Source organism: Cokeromyces recurvatus (assembly GCF_025118155.1).
Source record: "Cokeromyces recurvatus strain NRRL 2243 chromosome Unknown BX663scaffold_15, whole genome shotgun sequence".
NCBI classification, from domain to species: Eukaryota; Fungi; Mucoromycota; class Mucoromycetes; order Mucorales; family Mucoraceae; genus Cokeromyces; species Cokeromyces recurvatus.
The window spans coordinates 157,575-174,964 of NW_026251401.1; the positions used below are offsets into that span (position 1 = coordinate 157,575).

General features: G+C 30.4%; 9 protein-coding genes across 9 annotated transcripts; 1 reads left to right on the plus strand and 8 right to left on the minus strand.

Moving 5' to 3' along the window:
* Window positions 1-209: 209 nt before the first annotated feature.
* Window positions 210-1,576, minus strand: BX663DRAFT_561676 (uncharacterized protein). The gene is made up of 2 exons (XM_051531933.1): window positions 1,450-1,576; window positions 210-1,369 (listed from the first exon to the last, which is right to left on the minus strand). The coding sequence occupies exons 1-2, from the start codon at window positions 1,511-1,513 to the stop codon at window positions 633-635; spliced, it is 801 nt and encodes a 266-aa protein (XP_051382069.1). The 5' UTR covers window positions 1,514-1,576; the 3' UTR covers window positions 210-632.
* On the plus strand, window positions 350-585 carry BX663DRAFT_552515 (uncharacterized protein; the record flags this gene model as incomplete). The annotated part of the gene is made up of 2 exons (XM_051531376.1): window positions 350-404; window positions 467-585. 2 exons carry the CDS (start codon window positions 350-352, stop codon window positions 583-585), a joined length of 174 nt encoding a protein of 57 aa, XP_051382070.1.
* Window positions 1,577-1,642: 66 nt separating the features above from the next.
* On the minus strand, window positions 1,643-4,223 carry BX663DRAFT_511689 (fungal-specific transcription factor domain-containing protein). The gene is made up of 4 exons (XM_051527918.1): window positions 3,990-4,223; window positions 3,424-3,903; window positions 1,911-3,363; window positions 1,643-1,835 (listed from the first exon to the last, which is right to left on the minus strand). Exons 1-4 carry the CDS (start codon window positions 4,205-4,207, stop codon window positions 1,683-1,685), a joined length of 2,304 nt encoding a protein of 767 aa, XP_051382071.1. The 5' UTR covers window positions 4,208-4,223; the 3' UTR covers window positions 1,643-1,682.
* A 98-nt stretch (window positions 4,224-4,321) lies between these two features.
* On the minus strand, window positions 4,322-4,585 carry BX663DRAFT_511691 (uncharacterized protein). The gene has a single exon (XM_051527919.1). It carries the CDS (start codon window positions 4,573-4,575, stop codon window positions 4,375-4,377), a length of 201 nt encoding a protein of 66 aa, XP_051382072.1. The 5' UTR covers window positions 4,576-4,585; the 3' UTR covers window positions 4,322-4,374.
* A 137-nt stretch (window positions 4,586-4,722) lies between these two features.
* BX663DRAFT_455609 (Aspartate/glutamate/uridylate kinase) lies at window positions 4,723-6,697 on the minus strand. The gene is made up of 5 exons (XM_051523842.1): window positions 6,580-6,697; window positions 6,132-6,498; window positions 5,919-6,060; window positions 5,209-5,858; window positions 4,723-5,096 (listed from the first exon to the last, which is right to left on the minus strand). The coding sequence occupies exons 1-5, from the start codon at window positions 6,690-6,692 to the stop codon at window positions 4,830-4,832; spliced, it is 1,539 nt and encodes a 512-aa protein (XP_051382073.1). The 5' UTR covers window positions 6,693-6,697; the 3' UTR covers window positions 4,723-4,829.
* A 505-nt stretch (window positions 6,698-7,202) lies between these two features.
* BX663DRAFT_81328 (ras guanine nucleotide exchange factor domain-containing protein) lies at window positions 7,203-9,524 on the minus strand. The gene is made up of 6 exons (XM_051532327.1): window positions 9,329-9,524; window positions 9,205-9,261; window positions 8,333-9,101; window positions 7,828-8,240; window positions 7,539-7,740; window positions 7,203-7,464 (listed from the first exon to the last, which is right to left on the minus strand). The coding sequence occupies exons 1-6, from the start codon at window positions 9,364-9,366 to the stop codon at window positions 7,384-7,386; spliced, it is 1,560 nt and encodes a 519-aa protein (XP_051382074.1). The 5' UTR covers window positions 9,367-9,524; the 3' UTR covers window positions 7,203-7,383.
* Window positions 9,525-10,120: 596 nt separating this feature from the next.
* BX663DRAFT_511707 (nucleophile aminohydrolase) lies at window positions 10,121-11,331 on the minus strand. The gene is made up of 5 exons (XM_051527920.1): window positions 11,129-11,331; window positions 10,762-11,017; window positions 10,524-10,682; window positions 10,393-10,444; window positions 10,121-10,324 (listed from the first exon to the last, which is right to left on the minus strand). Exons 1-5 carry the CDS (start codon window positions 11,241-11,243, stop codon window positions 10,163-10,165), a joined length of 744 nt encoding a protein of 247 aa, XP_051382075.1. The 5' UTR covers window positions 11,244-11,331; the 3' UTR covers window positions 10,121-10,162.
* Window positions 11,332-12,199: 868 nt separating this feature from the next.
* BX663DRAFT_511709 (CDC45 family) lies at window positions 12,200-14,804 on the minus strand. The gene is made up of 8 exons (XM_051527921.1): window positions 14,616-14,804; window positions 14,430-14,531; window positions 14,129-14,341; window positions 13,938-14,057; window positions 13,410-13,864; window positions 12,706-13,348; window positions 12,517-12,629; window positions 12,200-12,452 (listed from the first exon to the last, which is right to left on the minus strand). The coding sequence occupies exons 1-8, from the start codon at window positions 14,742-14,744 to the stop codon at window positions 12,314-12,316; spliced, it is 1,914 nt and encodes a 637-aa protein (XP_051382076.1). The 5' UTR covers window positions 14,745-14,804; the 3' UTR covers window positions 12,200-12,313.
* A 161-nt stretch (window positions 14,805-14,965) lies between these two features.
* Window positions 14,966-17,363, minus strand: BX663DRAFT_511711 (GC-rich sequence DNA-binding factor-like protein-domain-containing protein). Its single transcript, XM_051527922.1, has 2 exons — window positions 15,843-17,363; window positions 14,966-15,778 (listed from the first exon to the last, which is right to left on the minus strand). The coding sequence occupies exons 1-2, from the start codon at window positions 17,246-17,248 to the stop codon at window positions 15,073-15,075; spliced, it is 2,112 nt and encodes a 703-aa protein (XP_051382077.1). The 5' UTR covers window positions 17,249-17,363; the 3' UTR covers window positions 14,966-15,072.
* Window positions 17,364-17,390: the final 27 nt, after the last annotated feature.

Sequence of the window (17,390 nt, forward strand, 5' to 3'; positions counted from 1 at the left end):
TTGATTTTTTTTTTTTTTTTTTTGAAAGGAAAAATAAAATAAAATAAATGAAGAGTTTGTCTTTTTTTTTTTTTTTTTTTTTTTGTCCAATTTAAAACTCCATTATTTATTTTTGTTTTTGAATAGTATTGGCTCAAATTGCTCATTAAAATATCTCATTCTACTAAAAAGTATAAATAAAAGTCCTTTATATCCTTTTTTTTTTATTTATTTATTCCTTTTTTTTTAAAATATATATATATATATATATATACACATATAAATATGGCTGTAAGTATATGGAAGGACTTGTATATTTATACTTTTGTAAACTGATATCATTTTTAAGCAATATACCTTCACCGTTGAAATGGCTTGCACTGGCTGTTCAAATGCAGTAAACAAGGCGTTATCTAGACTCGAAGGTAAATTTTTATGACTATATAAAATAAGAACATACTTTATTAAATTAAAAAAAAAACAATAGGTGTGGATAAAGTTGAAATTAGTTTAGAGAAACAACAAGTGGTTGTCGATACCAGTCTTCCCCGTGAAACCGTTCTTGCTGCCATTAAAAAGACAGGAAAAACTGTTAAAGATGAATAAAAAATAAACTAAAATAAAATCAAGATATATATATGTATATTTTTCTTTTAGCTCCCATTCCAGAATATAGTAATTTCTCCATCTCCAGGTGCAGATAAGACACTATTTCTTGTTTTATTTCTATCATCAAAGGGATTGTCTTCATCATTCACAGTTAATAAAGTGGGTTGGATTGTCTTCTTAACTGAGCCCTGACGACCCAACCCATCTTTTATTGTATTTACACGCATAATTTGAGGTTTTGCTCTTGTGATTTGAGTTGCTACATGATGACATGATTCTACTGAATCTCGTCTTTGATAGCTTGTTGTTGTTGTCGTAGTTAGTATTGAGATGTGTCGATCACTAAAAGGATTAATGACATTATCATCATTCTCTGCTGAATGTTCTTCAATGTTTCTAGTAGGCGGTATAAATGTCACCGGTATCACACCAGAGATATTTCGTTCCTCGTTTTTAACATGACCCAGTGCAAGTGGCAGTCTATTCTTTTTTTGACGACGATAGATTAAAAAGTACCCCATCGTACCTAATATGAATCCACCACCTAGCAATCCACCTACAAGTCCCCCAATTAAGCCATTCTTCTTATTGTTACTAGACGGTGAAGATGAATCTGTTGTTGTTGTTGTATCACTATTGATAGGTGGGAGCCCCAATACTGTTCTAGATATACATTTTGAATCAGGACATACCCCACAAACAACCATCGTACCCAACGTACACACTTCATTACTGGAGCAACCAGGTGTACAACTAGCTGAACAGTTCAAGGGCTTACAATCTACAAAAGGGATTATTATTTATCTATCAACAATTGATATGTCTTTATTTTATTTTTAATTTTATTTTATTTTTGTTTACTTTGTGCACATGTTAATGAAATTAAGTATAAAATGATTAAAAAAGATGAACATGTATAATTCATTTGAAAAGGAATGGAAAGGGATGATGAATCATTAAAAAAAATAAGAATAAAAAAAAAAAATAGATACAATACACAATACACACAAAAAAAAAAAAAAAAAAAAAAAAAAAAAAAAAAGAAAATAAAAGTCTACGCAATTTTAAATCACGAGATATGAATAGTGAAACATTTAAATAGTAGTATTTGTCGAAGGTATTATGTTGTCTCTCAAGAAAATCTCCCATTCGCTCCACATAACTCCATTAGGAATATCCCATAAAGGCACTTGTGAACTCAAACTAGCTAAATCGTATGTTGTTGTAGGTATAATGGCTCCGTTAGGTATTGTTACATTTAAATCAAAATTAGTTGCTTGTGAACAAGATGTTTGTTGATTTAAAGTCGTAAATTCTAAAGGATTCGATGGTAGAAATATATTTTTAGAGCTTGAATCAAAGGATGGATGAATTATATACGGATTCATGGCAGGACCAGTTAATGATAAATTAGGATCATTATTTATTATAGTGTAATATTGATCATTACTGCTGCTAAATGGTTGGGATTGTTGCTTGTTTCCGGATTGCATTATTTCATCATCATTTTTTTGACTTGGTGATGTATCTTCCATAGAGACATCAAAATTCTTTACAATTGACATTAACACTTCAATCATTCGTGTATTTTGAAAATGACTGTCATTCTTACACATTTTGGAACATTTTATCAAATAATGTCTTCCTTGTTTCCTTAGAAATTCATTCTCTCCTTTTGCATTATGTAATAGTATAATTGCTGCTTGAAAGATAGAATAAACTGACATACTCCATGGAAGTGCAACAAGATAATTACGATCCATTATCTCTACAATATTTATTAATTGAATTGCTGTATCTGTACAGATGCTGAGTGCCTTAAAAGCTATGTTAGAGCTTTCTATTTGTTTCCTAATAAAGGGTCTATATAAAAGTATGGAAACACATCCATATACAATATTAATTACAAGTGCTGGTGTTGTAATGTAATGAGCTGTTGAATCATTATTATTCAAGTCTATTATTTGTAATTCGGGTGGTAAGGTTGATTTCCAATTAGCTAATTTATGTTCTAAAGTATTCACTAATTCCAATTTTTTATCTTGATCTTGTTTTTTAACCCTTGTTGAATGTAAACCAACTAACGTTTCTCCCAAGATATGAGTTATTGTAAGCAGATGAACAAAGGCAGAATAAACGGGTATGTTTTGTCGTAAAGCTTCTTCTGCTTCCAGAACTAAAATGGGTATAAAGTCAGTATCTTTATTAAGATTTGAAGTGTAGTTTAATTCATAAGGTGATGGAAGCTCTACATCGAATTCGTCATCTATTATTGAAATAGGTCGACCTAACTCTGCTGCTACTAAACGATCCATTAAGTAGCATCCATACCATATTCGTCTACGTAATTCAATTTCATATTGAGGTATTTTCCATTTGGAACAATCACGATGAAGACCTAAATCTTGTGCTAATCGAATGGCCGTGCCTGAAATGAACCAATGACTTGTTTCTTCATCTACATTTTTGTCATAACCAATAAACATGCTCATAATCATCAAAGCTTGAACTGTACTTATCGTAGTACGTTTGCATACAATTCCCAACAATCTTTGTGACTTTATTTTAATGGTTTCCTTCATTTCATCTACTTGCTCAGACGTAAAATGGAATACTTTAGCTTCATTTGAATCGGTTTTAAAGATAGAGATACCGATAGATGCGATAGTATATAACAAATATTTATCTGGTGGCGAAGGACTATGATAATAATATTGTTCTAAAAATTGAATTTTGTTGATGATGGGACAATAATTATGCACTCGAGTAAAATACCTAATTATAAATTATAAATTATAAATTATAAATTACAAGTCATAATAATAAAATACTTACAAATGGACTAAATAATCTACAAAATCTTGCGTTATATGTGGAATGTCTCTAAATGCCTCAATTCGATTGAAAGTCTTGTTATTTTGTATATCTTCTATTGATACTTCTTTCGATTTTATAATAACATGCTCTTCTTCTTCTTCATTTAATTTTTGGATAAACCAAGAAGGTTCTTCTAATAATCGTTTCTTTTTATTTGTTGTAAAAATATCTTCATTTAAAAAATGAAGACCTGAACTAGCACCAAGATATCGAGTACGTTGATAGTCAGATACTGTTAATCCCTCCAATTGTTCTTGCATTAATTCTTGTTCTTGATCGGTTGATTTTAATTTTGCTAATGTACATGAATTAGAAGGTGACATCGTTTCATCTTCATTTTCAGAAGTTGTAGAATGATCTTGTTTATTTTCTTTAGTAATATTTTGAAGTAATTTTTCCATTCGTATTAAACGATTTTCCAACTGTTCAACATATCGTCTAAAATAAAGTTTATTTAGTTACTTTTTTTTTAAAAAAAAAAAAAAAAAAAAAAAATAGCAATCCCTAAACTTTATTTCTATTACCCTGAAGCAGGTCCTCTCTTTTTTTGTTCAATTAGAAATTGACAATTAGTATTTGTTAATTTACATTTTGTACAAGGTTGTTTATCATCAGCGTCACAACGAATCTTTTTTATTCGACAAGCATCACAGCTACGTTTTGCTCTTGTACGTTTCTTTCGTTCAATCTCTATATGTTTCTCAGCAGTAAAAGCTGATGTCGCAGGAGCTATAGGTATCATGTTATTTATATTGTTAATATGAATAACAATTGAAAAAGAAAAAAAAAAAAAAAAAAAAAAAAAAAAGTGGACAAATTTTTTTTTCGGTGCTGTAATTATTATTTTTTTTTTTTTTTTTTTTTTTTAATCGTTAGAAGCATAGACCTCATCAAATAAGTGCATAATCTTTATTGTATTTCAAATAGACTATCAAAAAAGATGATGATGATTATATACATGTATAAACTAAAGAAAGCATGATGATAAAGCATTGTCTTATCTTTAATAATGCATGTGTATATGTATGTACTAATATAAACTAAATACTTTGTATCTGTGTTACAGTCGAAAAGGATTTGAGTTCGCTCATTAACCGTTGGAGACGCCATAGGAAAAAAAAAAAAAAAAAAAAAAAAAAAACAATTTACAGATTCAGGTTCTTCTTTATTGTAATACATATTTAACTTACGAGTCTATGCTTTAATTATAATATATGGTGTGCAAATAGTATATATATATATATATATATATATATATATATATGTGTGTGTGTATATGTATATGTATATGTTTATAAATATATGCATATATACATTTGTATATATACATAATAGAAATAATAAGGGGAGAGGTGACTAAGAACTTAATCATCTAAGGCTAGTCTTAATGAAGGTAAAATGAATTTACCGCGTTTGCTTAAAAGTTGGTCATGGATAGCATTCATAGCAGTAACAGCACTACGTTGGTCAATAACACAAGAAATATTGATTTCAGAGGAACCCTGAGAGATCATCTCAATATTCACACCAGCTGAAGCCAAGGTACTAAACATCATACCAGCAATACCGACCATGTTTTTCATTTGCTTTCCGACAAGAGAAAGAATAGCAAGATCCTTAATAACGTCGACCTGTTTTATTTATTTATTTATTTTTTAATAAAAAAAAAGAAAAAAAAAAAGACTTTGATTAGCATTTGGTTATAAATAAAAAAAATAAAATAAAATAAAAGGAAACACTTACTCTTCCTACAGCTCGTAAATCAGTAATAACATGGTTTAAATCTTTATCTGTATTATCTTCACCAAGAGCCATGGAAACATGAACTTCAGAAGTAGAAATCAAGTCTACCACTACACCATAACGGTCTAAAGTAGAAAAGATTTTTGCGAAAAAGCCATGACTAACACTCTTACGATTAGAGTGAACGTTAAGGACGATAACATGATCTTTGATTGTGACAGCAGTAGGGTATTTACGAGATAAATCTAATGAGTAACCATTTTCAGCCAAGACCTGGGGAGAATGAGGAGGAGTAGCGGTACCGTCCTTTGAAACAATATCAGTAGGGAAAATGATCGTACCTTGGCCACGAGGGTTTTCAACGTTCTTAATACGAATAGGAATATGAGAGCGAATCACTTGTTCCATTGTAAAAGGGTGAATAACTTCAGAACCATAATAGGTTAATTCAGCTGCTTCTTCAGGTGTAATAATAGGTAAGAGACGAGCTGATTTGACCTTACGAGGATCGGCAGTAAAGATACCATCCACTTCTTTCCATATTTGAAGTTCTTCGGCAGTTAAACCTACTGCTATCAAAGCAGCACATAAATCAGTGTAACCACGTCCCACTGTATTTAACAAACTACCAGGCACAATGCCAAAAAATCCTTTTTAAGAAATAATTAATCTCATTATTATTATAGAGTGATATTTGCATTTCTATTTACCAGTAACTACAGGTACTCTATTACCACAATTTTCAATAGCTTTTGCCATTCTTTCAGCAAGATAATCATAAAATTCTTGGTCTAATTTCTCAAATTCACGATCAATAATATTTTCAAAAGAGACAAATTGAGCATCAACTTCCTAATTGTATAAATAAATTATTATTATTATTATTATTATTATTATTATAAAAAAAATTGATTAAAACTTACTCTATCCTGTAACACAGCAGCTACAATTCTACAAGAAAGTTTTTCACCAACACCAATAATGATATCTCTTGATCGAGGAGAAATTTCATTAATAATCTGAGCAGCCTCCAAGAAAGATTTAAGTTTTTCACAATCAGCTCTAATGTCATCTTCTAATTCTTTTCTAATTTCATCATTGTGTATCATTTCAACAGCAACAGCTAAATGATCTTCTAAAAGTGCTGATACGATATCTAAATATTCTTTTGATCCAGGCTTTAAGGCATCATTTGCTGCACGGATAAGTCGATTGGTAGTACCAGTCAATTTATCTTTTCCGCTTCTAGCAGAACAAACAACGACAAGTCTATTTTGTTTCACATATTCTCTATAAAAAGAAAAAATAAAAATGTAAAATGTAAAATCGGATTTTAATAGTAATAAAAGAGTATAGTGTTATAATATTTACTTGATAACTTCATTTGCAATATTATCCAAGAATTTACCAACACTAGTACCACCAAACTTTTGAACTACCCAAGGAAGTTCAGAAGAGTTATTGAATTTATACTGACGCATCATTTGTTAAAAAAAAAAAAATAATATGAAGTGAAATAAAAAATGAAATAAAATAAAATAAAAATTAGAAATTAATAGGTACGATATTTTTTAAAAAAAAAAAAAAAAAATGAGTCAAATTGACATTAAATTAACCAATGTTAAGGAAAGATCATATAAATTAAAGGTCCGCTTATCGTTCATCTCGGAAGTTGCACGTACGAGTTGGGTTATAAGGACGTACTCATAAATCATATGTCAACACCAAGTAAATCATAGTGATACAAGAATAAGAATATTCCAAAATTCAACCCAGTAAACGTCATATAAGAAGAGGTATAAATAACCTTACTTTAGCCCCATGAAATTATTGTCATCTATATAAGAATAATCCTATCTTGGATACTTTATGTGTTTCATATTTTTAGAAACAAGCCGTTTACTACAATACAACTCATCTTTCAAACGTCTTTATTGATTGGCTCTGCAACAATGCATTATTCACTTGAGAACTATTTCATTTTTTATATTCGCTTTCATGAACACGATTTTTTATTTTGTTTGTCAAAAAGAAACTTTCTTGATTCAAAATATAAATTATTTGGTTGAAGTAATTTACTATTATAAAAAAGTAAAAACGACGAGCAGCTATCTTCTTTTATCTATAACAAACTTTTCTTTATATATATATATATATATATATTTATTTGTATGATCACAATCTTATCCATAAACTTTTTATACTCAAAGTATCTTCTACTCTTGGTTCAACGATAATGGATTTTTTATACTGCTCCTATATTGATTTACATTATTTTAGACTTGGCAATAATAAATTACAAGTAAAAATAAAAAAAAAAAAATACATACATCTTCTGTTAGAATTTGACTATCAGCAATAAACCGTAATACTTTAATATCAGGTTCAATTGTATATCGAGGATATTTAAATTTCATAATTGTCATGATAGTTTCACCCATCAGTCGAAACTTTTCCCAATGAATGGTACCATTTGCTCGAAAATCCTTATTAGCTTCTGTAAGTAATACCAAATCTTGGCTATGTATACCACTAATACTAAAAATATAAGCATATTTTTATATACATATACACATACATATACATATACACACACACACATATATATATATAACTTACAGATAAGGTATTCCTGGTGTTCCTAACGCTTTATTTAAAACGAGTCGATACGAACTATATGATTGCTCTGTATTCATTAATCTTTCAAGACTTCGAAACTGTTTATAGACCTTTTTTGTAATAATAGCTTGTCTCGTTTGCTTTAGACGTAAAATAGATGCACTATTAATACCAGCTAAGAAAGCCATTAAAGAATTGTAATTATTCAGCTTTTGTAGTTCAACTGCTATGGACATGAACTTTTCTAACAGTAAAATTCTTTTCGTTAAACTTGATTGTTCTATGATCGTGGTTGTTATCCAGGCAGAAATAAAATTAAAATGAGCTATCGATGCTATGACTGCGTTATTAGATGAGTTTTGATTACAGTCGTTCTTCTTTGATGTCCATAAATGTTGAATAAACTCACGTGGCTATCATGAGTAGATATATCAGTATATTACGATATTGTAATAGTAGTAGTAGTTTTTTTTTTTTTTTTTTTTTTTTTTTTAAGATTACTTGCTTTGATCCTCGAGAATAACTCGGCTTCAATCCAAGTAAGTTGATCAGCTATAGTTTTATTTTGTAATTTTATAAAGGTCTTGTAATTCGATTTTACTTGATTAAAAGATGGATGCTGTTTAATGGTTGAAAATGGATATCCTAGAATCGAAGACGCCCATCCAATAGTCGTAGCAATGGAAGGTGTCGAATTATTATGTTTATCATACTTTGCAATATGATCAATGTTAATTAAACCACCTGCAAACTCGGCACAACATCTATTAGGATCTGCTAAGGAGTTTCGCTTCTTTTGTGATTTTCTCAAATTAGGATGCAAAAATAGTGGGTTGCTTTTAGCATGATGCAACAAGTAATTGGATGACAAAGTGGGTGTATTCACATCTAAGTTTGGTTCAACATTATTATTGCTTGTCAATAAATGAGACGATTCATCCAATGAAAGTCGATTAGTCACGTCTTGAATGAAATTGGTTATACATAAAACACCACCAGAAGAATAGCCGCTGTCTTTTTTTTTATTCCGTTCTATGCAAGTATTTAAGGATGATAGAGGATCATCATCATCATCATCCACTAGTCCCCAAGTATTATCAGGATCGTTCACTGGTGGTTCGCGTATAACTAAGGGCGCTAATGAATCACAAATGGGTGTTAAATTCTCGTATTTAGAAATACGATCCAAAAACGATATAATAGTTTTTCTAGTTTGATCTCCATAAAAATCGTTCCAATAGTGTGATAACCATAACGAAAAAATACTATGAATTCTATATTATATTAAAGCGAGATTTGTATTTATTTATAACGTTAAATTACATCATATAAATATATATATATACATATATGTATATGTGTGTATATACATAATACCTTTTTTGTAAAGCAGTAGGTAATAATGAAGCAGAATATCTTCTATCATTTTCAAATCTAAAGGGTACAAAATGAATGAATCAATTACATGTTAATATTATTCATAATAATAAAGTGTATCTACCGGTCGATAAGTATCTTTACAAGTTCATTTGGTTTCATAAATTTCCTGTAAAATATTAAAAAGACAGGAATAATGTTATCATCTACATTATAATAAATCAATAATAGCTTCTAAAACTTATACACGCACCCCCCTTTTTTGTACCTGTTTTATTGTATGTAACTGACACTAAACGGTCTATAATAGTTTCGAATGTTAGGCTAATATGAGATATAATAAATTAGGGAGAAGGTTAAAGATAAAGAGCAAAAGAAGAGTAAAAGGGAAATGAGTGGTACCTATTATATTCTTCATCAAAACGCATCATTTGGGAATAGAAGTCAAGCTTTCTTTCTTTATTTTATTTACTGTTGAATGCAAAATAAGAAGAAGAAGAAGAAGTAGAAAGAGACAAGAATGGATTCACTGCTATGCTATGTCGGAATTGGCTTCTTCAATTTCCGAAGTAGTACTTGTTTTGTCGCTTAAAAGATGCATAAATCATTGTTGTGCCAAATCCTTGCAGATCCTTTGTTTTCACCCCACTCCCTAGAATGATTGTATAGTTGGTTTTATTATTATTATTTTTTTCTGCCTTGTGTAGGCATCTATTTGAAAATGGGTACAATTATTATTAAAAAAAAAAAAAAAAAAAAATCTTATGATTTTGTTTATAATATTCGTAAACTTTATGAGTTGTATTTCCCATTATTAAATTGTAAGGAGTAAGTAGCCAATTTTCTCGATTTATATGTGTATTTATAATTTTAAGGGGTAATTAAACTTGCTACTTTTACTAATCTAAAAAGCTTATACGAGTTTTACATTACATCATTTTATTTTATATAGAAAATATTAAGCAATGTTTGCTAAATAATCTTTAACTTCATTCAATTTCAACTTTCTAAATAATGGCATCTTTTTTCTTTCACCACCATAGACATCAACAGTACTTGTACCAATAATACCAATCTCTAAACTATTTTCTGTCATTTGACCTTCAAATCCTTCTTTAAGCTAATACAAAATACATGTCAGAAAAATATAAAATAAGTATATTATATAAATGTAAGGGGGGGGCTTACAGTCAAAATTGCTGTGTGTACTGCATCTTCTAATTCCATTTCTTCATTATATCTGTTCATAAAAAAAAATTATATATTCATATATATTATTTATATATCTCCTTTCTTCTCACTTTCCTTTTTCTATCTACCTCTTTTCTAAGAATGTCTTTGCATTAATCATGTTTTTACCAATAGCACTTGCTTTCCAAGCCCAATAAGAACCAGATGGATCAACTTGATAGAGTGAAGGTCCATTCACTTCATCATATCCTGCAATTAAAAGTGAAACTCCAAAAGGACGAACACCACTACATGATGAAAAAAAAAATAATTAGCTATTTTTTTACTTCATATAAAAAAAGGAGAAAACTTCTTATTTCTTCATACCCGCTTTGAGTATATTCTTGCATAACACTTGCAACTTCTTGAACAAGAATTCGTACTGGAGGCTCCTCCATATAGACTCTCTTATATGCTTGTGCTGCCTTACGTGCCTTACTAACTAAAACACGAAAATCTGGACCCATACCTGAATAAACCATACCAATATTAGAACAGATAGTAGCTACCTTTTCAAGTGTAGAATCATCGACAAGATTGGAAGCTGATTTCTTTTCTGTTGCAATAACAATACCATTGGTGGCTATTTATTTTTAAGAGATTAGGAGATTCGTTTTTTTTTTTCTTTTTTCTCTTTTTTTTTTTTTCCTTTTAATGGAACTTGCTTTATGAATTAATATTTACATATTTGTACCTTTAATGCCAACACTTGTAACACCTTGAGAAACAGCATTTAATGCATATTCAATTTGGACAAGCTTTCCGGAAGGAGAGAAAGTGGTAAGTGAGAAACTATAACGATCAGCCATTTCAAATGTTTATCTTTGAAGGAAATAAAAAAAACAATAACAAATAAGCTTAAAAGATATTAAGGGAAAAAAAAAAGAAAGAAAAGAAAGAGGAAGAAATGCGTGAATATTTTCTATAGACGCGCGTATCATGACGCAAGCTTTGATTTTGTCCGGCTCGGCTAAATATTTAATTGCTTTTTTTTTTTTTTTTTTTTTTTTTCTTCTTCCATGTTCTGATTGAGCAGTTGCTAGAAAAATTATGACAATAAAACATGCATTCATATTCTGTTTCTAGCTGGAAAACATGCACTTATATGATATCTTCATGATTCTTGCATTTATACAAAATTGAAGGAATTTCACAAAAAAAATAACAATAGAAGAATACATTTATTCTTAGCTATGACAAATGATTTTTATTGAGTTAATGAATAAAGTAAATCAGAAAATAGCCCTTCTCTTCCTCTCCCTTTTCTTTTTTTTTTTTTTCTTTCAGGCAAAGACTTTATTTAAGCGATATTCCACATAATAGACGCTGTTTAATAATATAATATCCATGATACAAAACACATACAACAATTTGAATTTTGAACACTGAGGAAAACTGATAGTAAAGGATCAAAGGTTGCATTTAAATAAATAAAAAAGTATAAAACCTAGAAACTAAGCAAAATTTACTTTGGTATACTTTGAGATTGGTCTCGTCTATGATAAAATTATATAAATAAACAAACCAATAATGTACAAAATTGCTATTATAATCGACTACTACTCACAAAAGAACACCATCTATTATTAAATCTGTCCTAAGAGCATTATATAGTACACATTAGTAGAAATCAATATATTAACTGTGTGTATCTGAATAGATATAACAGGGATCTATAAAGCTCAATACTAGACAGATATATACGTATACGTATATGTATATATTTATATACAAAAGAAGCATTGTCTTTTCTTTTATTTAGTCACTACTATATATATATATATATTATATGTTATATATATACATATATATATATATATGTTATTTACATAAAAACAGGTATATATGAGTATATATTATGTATATACATTACAATAAATTATCGCTTTTTAGATAAAGCTTCAATAAAATGTTCAACATCAGCATCAAGCACTTGTATAATAGATGGATCGAAGCTATCAAATGATATTCTTGCTTTGGTATTCTCTGCTGCCTCTTCAAATGCCATATTAAATTTACTGCATATATATAAAAAAAAAGAGTTAGCATCTTCTTTCTTAAAATAAAATAAAAATGACTTACTTTTTACGAATTTCACCAAATGAAGCTGCACCTGTTAATGCAACTAATAAACAGGTACCATGCTTTTCATCTAGTGAAGATAATACAATAGGTAAATTTTTCTTTCCATGTTCCTACATGTATATAAAAAAAAAAAAAAAGAATTAACCAATTACAAAAGCAATAAAAATTACATAATAAAAAACTTACTCTATACGCATCAATTAGATATAATCCAAGTTTTGTTAATGCAGATGGATGTTGAAAGATAGGAAGGTCAGGTCCATTACGAACGTTTACAAATCGAAAGTTTTTAAAGATTTTCACCATCTTCTTTTCAATAATACTTGTTCCTTGACGAACAATTGTCTTTTGAGTTTTCATACATAGTTTAAGTCCACGTAGAAGACTCGAGGGTGAATTGCCATTTAATGCATCATAGGCTGCATAGAAATTCTTCATCCACCATTTGCTTCTTTCACTGCCTAATAGACCATGATTATTATATCCGTTGCTACTGTTAAGTCGACCCATTTCAGCTGTCTTGCCACTGTCGTCTTTAGGGTCTTCATCTTCATTATCTGTAAACGACTCTTCTTCAGTTTCTTTTATATTGACTGCTGTCCCTAATTGTATTGCTGCTGCAGGACTTGTTTCTAATAGAGTTGAAAGTGAATAGACTACATCACTGGCTGATAAACAACATTCCCAGCCATAAGTTCTCGTAAAGCTAGGAAAACAAATATCCGTAAGTCCATAAAGTGGCGCGACAACTTCGATCTTATCTCTGAGTATTTGTTTTAAATCCATATCCATATGTGTATATATCTGTTGACATTGCTGAAGTGAAAAGCTACAAAGGTTTCAAAAAGGTTAGTCATAGAATACTTCTTATTGAGAAGTATATTTTTTACCCCATTTTTGCAAACATATTATTTAATCTTTTCCTTCCTGCATCTTTCCATACACCTAATTTACTTGATACATATCCTGAATGATACATACTATCATAAAGACTCCAATGTCGAAACATAATAAAACGATATTCATCTTCTGATTTAATAACAATACTATTTGCATTCTGTAATGAACCATCTTCTGTTCTATCAATATTGAGTCTTGCTCGATCATCTTTAAACATTTCCAAATATTTTGCATAAGTAAAGGTATCCATTTTTTCAAATATATATTGAGAGGTGACTCCAACAATGGCTAGCCATAATAATTCATTATTTGTCTTGCCCAACTGTTGTGCTAATTCATAAACAACCCCTGATACTGAATTGGCATAAAATGATCCATTTCCATAATAATTAGCAACAATACTATTCAAGTGGCGTCTTTCATTTCTCTTTGAAAGACGTGTACTCTAAAGATATGTATATATATATATAAAGAAGCTGTTAAATAATAATAGGAATTAATAATATGCTTAGTATAACCTCATTAAGTCTTCTTCTCTGTCTTGGGCGATCATCAATAGGTCTATCATCCTCATCTAGTTCTTCATTTTCTGAATCTTGATCATTATTATCTTCATCGCTCTCTTCATCTTCATAAGCCTGCAAATATATATATATTAATATTCATTGTTATGCGTATTGTTTTTGTTTTTCCTAGCTTATAACTTTACAATTAATTTTTCATAAGCTTCAATGGCTGCTTCAACACGTGTTGTCTGACTTTCATCATCAAATACACAAATATGGTTGTTTTCGGAAAGTAAATTATCAAGTAATAAAGGACGATGACTATCAATTACATAAACTTTGGTTTCAGGAGGTGCTGTAAAGAGATTAGCAATCAATTCACTACCTCCACAATTAATCATTACTATAGATCGTAACTAAATAAAGGAAAAAAAAAAGGGTCGAAAAAGAGTTATTAACAGTACTTTAAAAAAATAAATGTATATACATGTATATGAAATTTACATTTTCATCTTTTGAAATAAGTTTTTCATTGGCATCTTCGAGATCTTTATGACCTGAAACAGGTACAATCTTATGTGGAATGATATCAGTTTTTAATAAAGACTTTTTTTTAAAAAAAAAATATGTATACAAGTAAATAGATTGAGCTAAATAAAATTGATCTTTATAGTTTTATATAGGTAATACCTGAAATATACGAACTGCACAAATAGAATCAATATCAGCGGCAACAAATACAATACAATTGCCTTCTGAAGAATCGCGTTTAATGTATTCATATGCATCCTGGTAAAGATTATTTGTAATTCTAACCATGGTGTTTTGATAATGAACACGTCTTTTTTTTTCGCGTCTAATATGTATATTTTTATATATAAAAAAAAAGTGAAAAAAAAAATTAAATGTACGCGTTTTTATAGTTCCTAGTTTTTTTTTTTTTTTTTTTTTTTTTTCACCAAAATCTGTTGAAAATTCCCCCCTTTTTTTTTTTCGTTCTAATTCATTTGTTTCAGAAATAATAAAAGAGCAAAAAGTACTTGAAAGCTTTACATGTATAAGAGATTATAATAGTTTTATCAAAATAATAGAGGGTGAAGGGGAGTAAGAGAGAGAGAGAAAGAGAAAGTTATTATTATTATTTTTATTATACAAGTTTTTCCCCATTAAGCGCTTTATTCATTGTATCTAGACCCTTTCTAAACTCTTGCATCACCATCTTATTTGTATCAAGTCCATATGCTATAAACACTTGCTTCCACCATCTATACCAGTCACTAATCTGGTCATAATTAATACTATAAATGTCTAATGATAACCATTGCACTAGAACAAAATGCCATTTGTTGAAGAATTCATTTTTAAGTAAAGTGCCCATCACGGTATCAGATAAAAGATTCTTCCAGGCCAAACACCAAATCAGCCCGTCCAAGTTTTGATCTCGTGGATTTACTTGGAACTCTTCACGAAGGAGAAGTGTAAGTTTGGGTAAAATAGATTTGAGCATAAATTGCTCACATTGTTCAGCTGTCCAGATATCCTTCCAAGGGGTAATGATATGCAATGCTGATTCATCAGAGGGATGCCATTGTCGAAGTACGACAGATAACTTTTGTCGAATGGTTGTGCAAAGCTCAGCTAATCTCCATGCGCCAAGTGTAGGAAACCAAGGATGAATCCAGGTATGAATCATAACAGGATCTGTACGTGGGTTCCAGTCTGAGACTGCACGACTAAGTTTGGGTATGATGAGTTGATTAATCATGTTTTCAAATATAAATCTGGGTAGTAAAGGTTGCCATTCTTCTAATAATTGTACAATTGGATCAGGATCATAGATATTCCAATGGTTACTATTTATGATTTGTCAGATACAACTTCTTGTACACTTTACTTGACATGTATGCAAATACTTACTTTATTGCACTTCTAACTTTAGATAGCCATATTGTATTCATCATCATTTCAAATGGTGTACAAACCAAATTCTTTTGTAATGCTCTAAACCTTGTTGTGTTTGTATCGTTATCGTTGACTAGTAATAACTTTTTCCACTTCTTTACATCATATAGACCCCAAGTAGGTTCTTCCAACACATTCCAATGCATTGATTTGTATTTTAATACCGGTGCCCAAACAGACACCACGAGTGAATCAATATTCATCGCTTTAATATCATCCATAAAATTTTTTTCCAAGATATCAAATTGTTCACCAAATAATGCTGTTATATCCCCTTTCTCAAAGGCACCAGTAGCCATTGCATCTTTACTTGTCGCTTCTAATCTTTTTGTAATCTCCTTTAATTGTTCTAATTTTCGTAGTCGTCTCTCTTCCTTCTCCATCTGTTCTCTCATCTTATTCACTTCAGCCTCAAGTGATTTTAGATCGATTGTCGTCTTTTGTTTCTCCCTTGACAAGTTTTCTAAATCTCCACGTGCTAAATCAACTATAAGACGTAAATTGTGCCTTAATTCAGGTAATCGTGTAGTGACCTCCATCAATGTAGGTGAATCTGTACGTTTGATATCCGATAGTGATATTTCGCGAATACCAGGCCCCGTCATATCTATCACCTTCTGTTGAGTCGATGGTAGTACATCATTTTCAATCTCTGCCAAGATATCAGCCGCTGTCTTGTAAACCATCTTTGGTTTTCGTGATTTCTTCTTTGTTCCTTCATCTCTAGATGATGCTCTCCATGCATCACGTCTTTTCCCCTTAGGGGCTCTTTTTCCTTCTTCATCGCCATCGTCATCTTCTATTTCACCTTTACGTAATTTGCTTTCCAGTTTGGCTTGCTCTGTACGTTCATCAAACCCTTTAAAGCTCAAGCCCATACCTTTAGGTCGAAGTTTGGTCTCGATCGGATTCACAATACCTTCTCCACCAGCACCAAGACCTTGTCCCATCGACCAACCCATCTTTTCCATCATCTTTAATGCAGCACCCTTTGAGTATTTGTTAAATGATGCAAAGCCTGGATCAGGTGAAGGTGTTGACGATCTACCACGAACTCGCTCTTTCACAGGATCCTTTTTTTTTTCCTTTATTATCGGTGTTGCCTCTGGCGTTGATCTTTCAGAGGTCTGTTTAGCAGGCAAAAATGTTGGCCCTAGATTCAAACCACTATAACCAGTTGGTCTGACATCGTCTTCTTCATCACTGCTATCATCATTAAATCGCCCTCGTCGTCTCGTTTGTCCTGAGAACCCCATCATTTCATCTTCTAAATCTTGTTCTGTAATGTCAAAATTAATTCTTCCGGATTCTTCGTCTGAAGAGTCATCCCCATCATCCATGTAATTTTTTCGTCTACTCATTATTAATTTCAATTAATTAAAAATAAAAAAAAAAAAGAAAGAAAGATCAATGAAGTAAGAGAGAATATTGTAAAATTAAACGGCGTGACTGTGTTAAGCATGCCTTTTTTTTTCCCGCAATGCAGCAGCATCTATCTAGTTC

Excerpts from the sequence above, each read along its gene's own strand:
- BX663DRAFT_561676 (XM_051531933.1), bottom strand. The coding sequence starts at position 1,513 with ATGAATTATACATGTTCATCTTTTTTAATCATTTTATACTTAATTTCA. Across the intron at positions 1,370-1,449 it reads TTCATTAACATGTGCACAAA|ATTGTAAGCCCTTGAACTGT; the intron begins GTAAACAAAAAT and ends TCCCTTTTGTAG.
- BX663DRAFT_511689 (XM_051527918.1), bottom strand. The coding sequence starts at position 4,207 with ATGATACCTATAGCTCCTGCGACATCAGCTTTTACTGCTGAGAAACAT. Across the intron at positions 3,904-3,989 it reads AAGAGAGGACCTGCTTCAGG|ACGATATGTTGAACAGTTGG; the intron begins GTAATAGAAATA and ends ACTTTATTTTAG. Across the intron at positions 3,364-3,423 it reads GTAGATTATTTAGTCCATTT|GTATTTTACTCGAGTGCATA; the intron begins GTAAGTATTTTA and ends ATTTATAATTAG.
- BX663DRAFT_511691 (XM_051527919.1), bottom strand. The coding sequence starts at position 4,575 with ATGGCGTCTCCAACGGTTAATGAGCGAACTCAAATCCTTTTCGACTGT.
- BX663DRAFT_455609 (XM_051523842.1), bottom strand. The coding sequence starts at position 6,692 with ATGATGCGTCAGTATAAATTCAATAACTCTTCTGAACTTCCTTGGGTA. Across the intron at positions 5,859-5,918 it reads TAGAGTACCTGTAGTTACTG|GATTTTTTGGCATTGTGCCT; the intron begins GTAAATAGAAAT and ends TTTCTTAAAAAG. Across the intron at positions 5,097-5,208 it reads ATTTACGAGCTGTAGGAAGA|GTCGACGTTATTAAGGATCT; the intron begins GTAAGTGTTTCC and ends TAAATAAAACAG.
- BX663DRAFT_81328 (XM_051532327.1), bottom strand. The coding sequence starts at position 9,366 with ATGAAACCAAATGAACTTGTAAAGATACTTATCGACCG. Across the intron at positions 9,262-9,328 it reads GTAAAGATACTTATCGACCG|ATTTGAAAATGATAGAAGAT; the intron begins GTAGATACACTT and ends TGTACCCTTTAG. Across the intron at positions 7,465-7,538 it reads GTCAAATTCTAACAGAAGAT|GAGCAGTATAAAAAATCCAT; the intron begins GTATGTATTTTT and ends AAATCAATATAG.
- BX663DRAFT_511707 (XM_051527920.1), bottom strand. The coding sequence starts at position 11,243 with ATGGCTGATCGTTATAGTTTCTCACTTACCACTTTCTCTCCTTCCGGA. Across the intron at positions 10,683-10,761 it reads CAAGAATATACTCAAAGCGG|TGGTGTTCGTCCTTTTGGAG; the intron begins GTATGAAGAAAT and ends TTCATCATGTAG. Across the intron at positions 10,445-10,523 it reads AAGACATTCTTAGAAAAGAG|ATATAATGAAGAAATGGAAT; the intron begins GTAGATAGAAAA and ends TTTTATGAACAG.
- BX663DRAFT_511709 (XM_051527921.1), bottom strand. The coding sequence starts at position 14,744 with ATGGTTAGAATTACAAATAATCTTTACCAGGATGCATATGAATACATT. Across the intron at positions 14,342-14,429 it reads TTATTTCAAAAGATGAAAAT|TTACGATCTATAGTAATGAT; the intron begins GTAAATTTCATA and ends TCCTTTATTTAG. Across the intron at positions 14,058-14,128 it reads AAGCTTATGAAAAATTAATT|GCTTATGAAGATGAAGAGAG; the intron begins GTAAAGTTATAA and ends ATATATTTGCAG.
- BX663DRAFT_511711 (XM_051527922.1), bottom strand. The coding sequence starts at position 17,248 with ATGAGTAGACGAAAAAATTACATGGATGATGGGGATGACTCTTCAGAC. Across the intron at positions 15,779-15,842 it reads AAAGTTAGAAGTGCAATAAA|TAACCATTGGAATATCTATG; the intron begins GTAAGTATTTGC and ends AATCATAAATAG.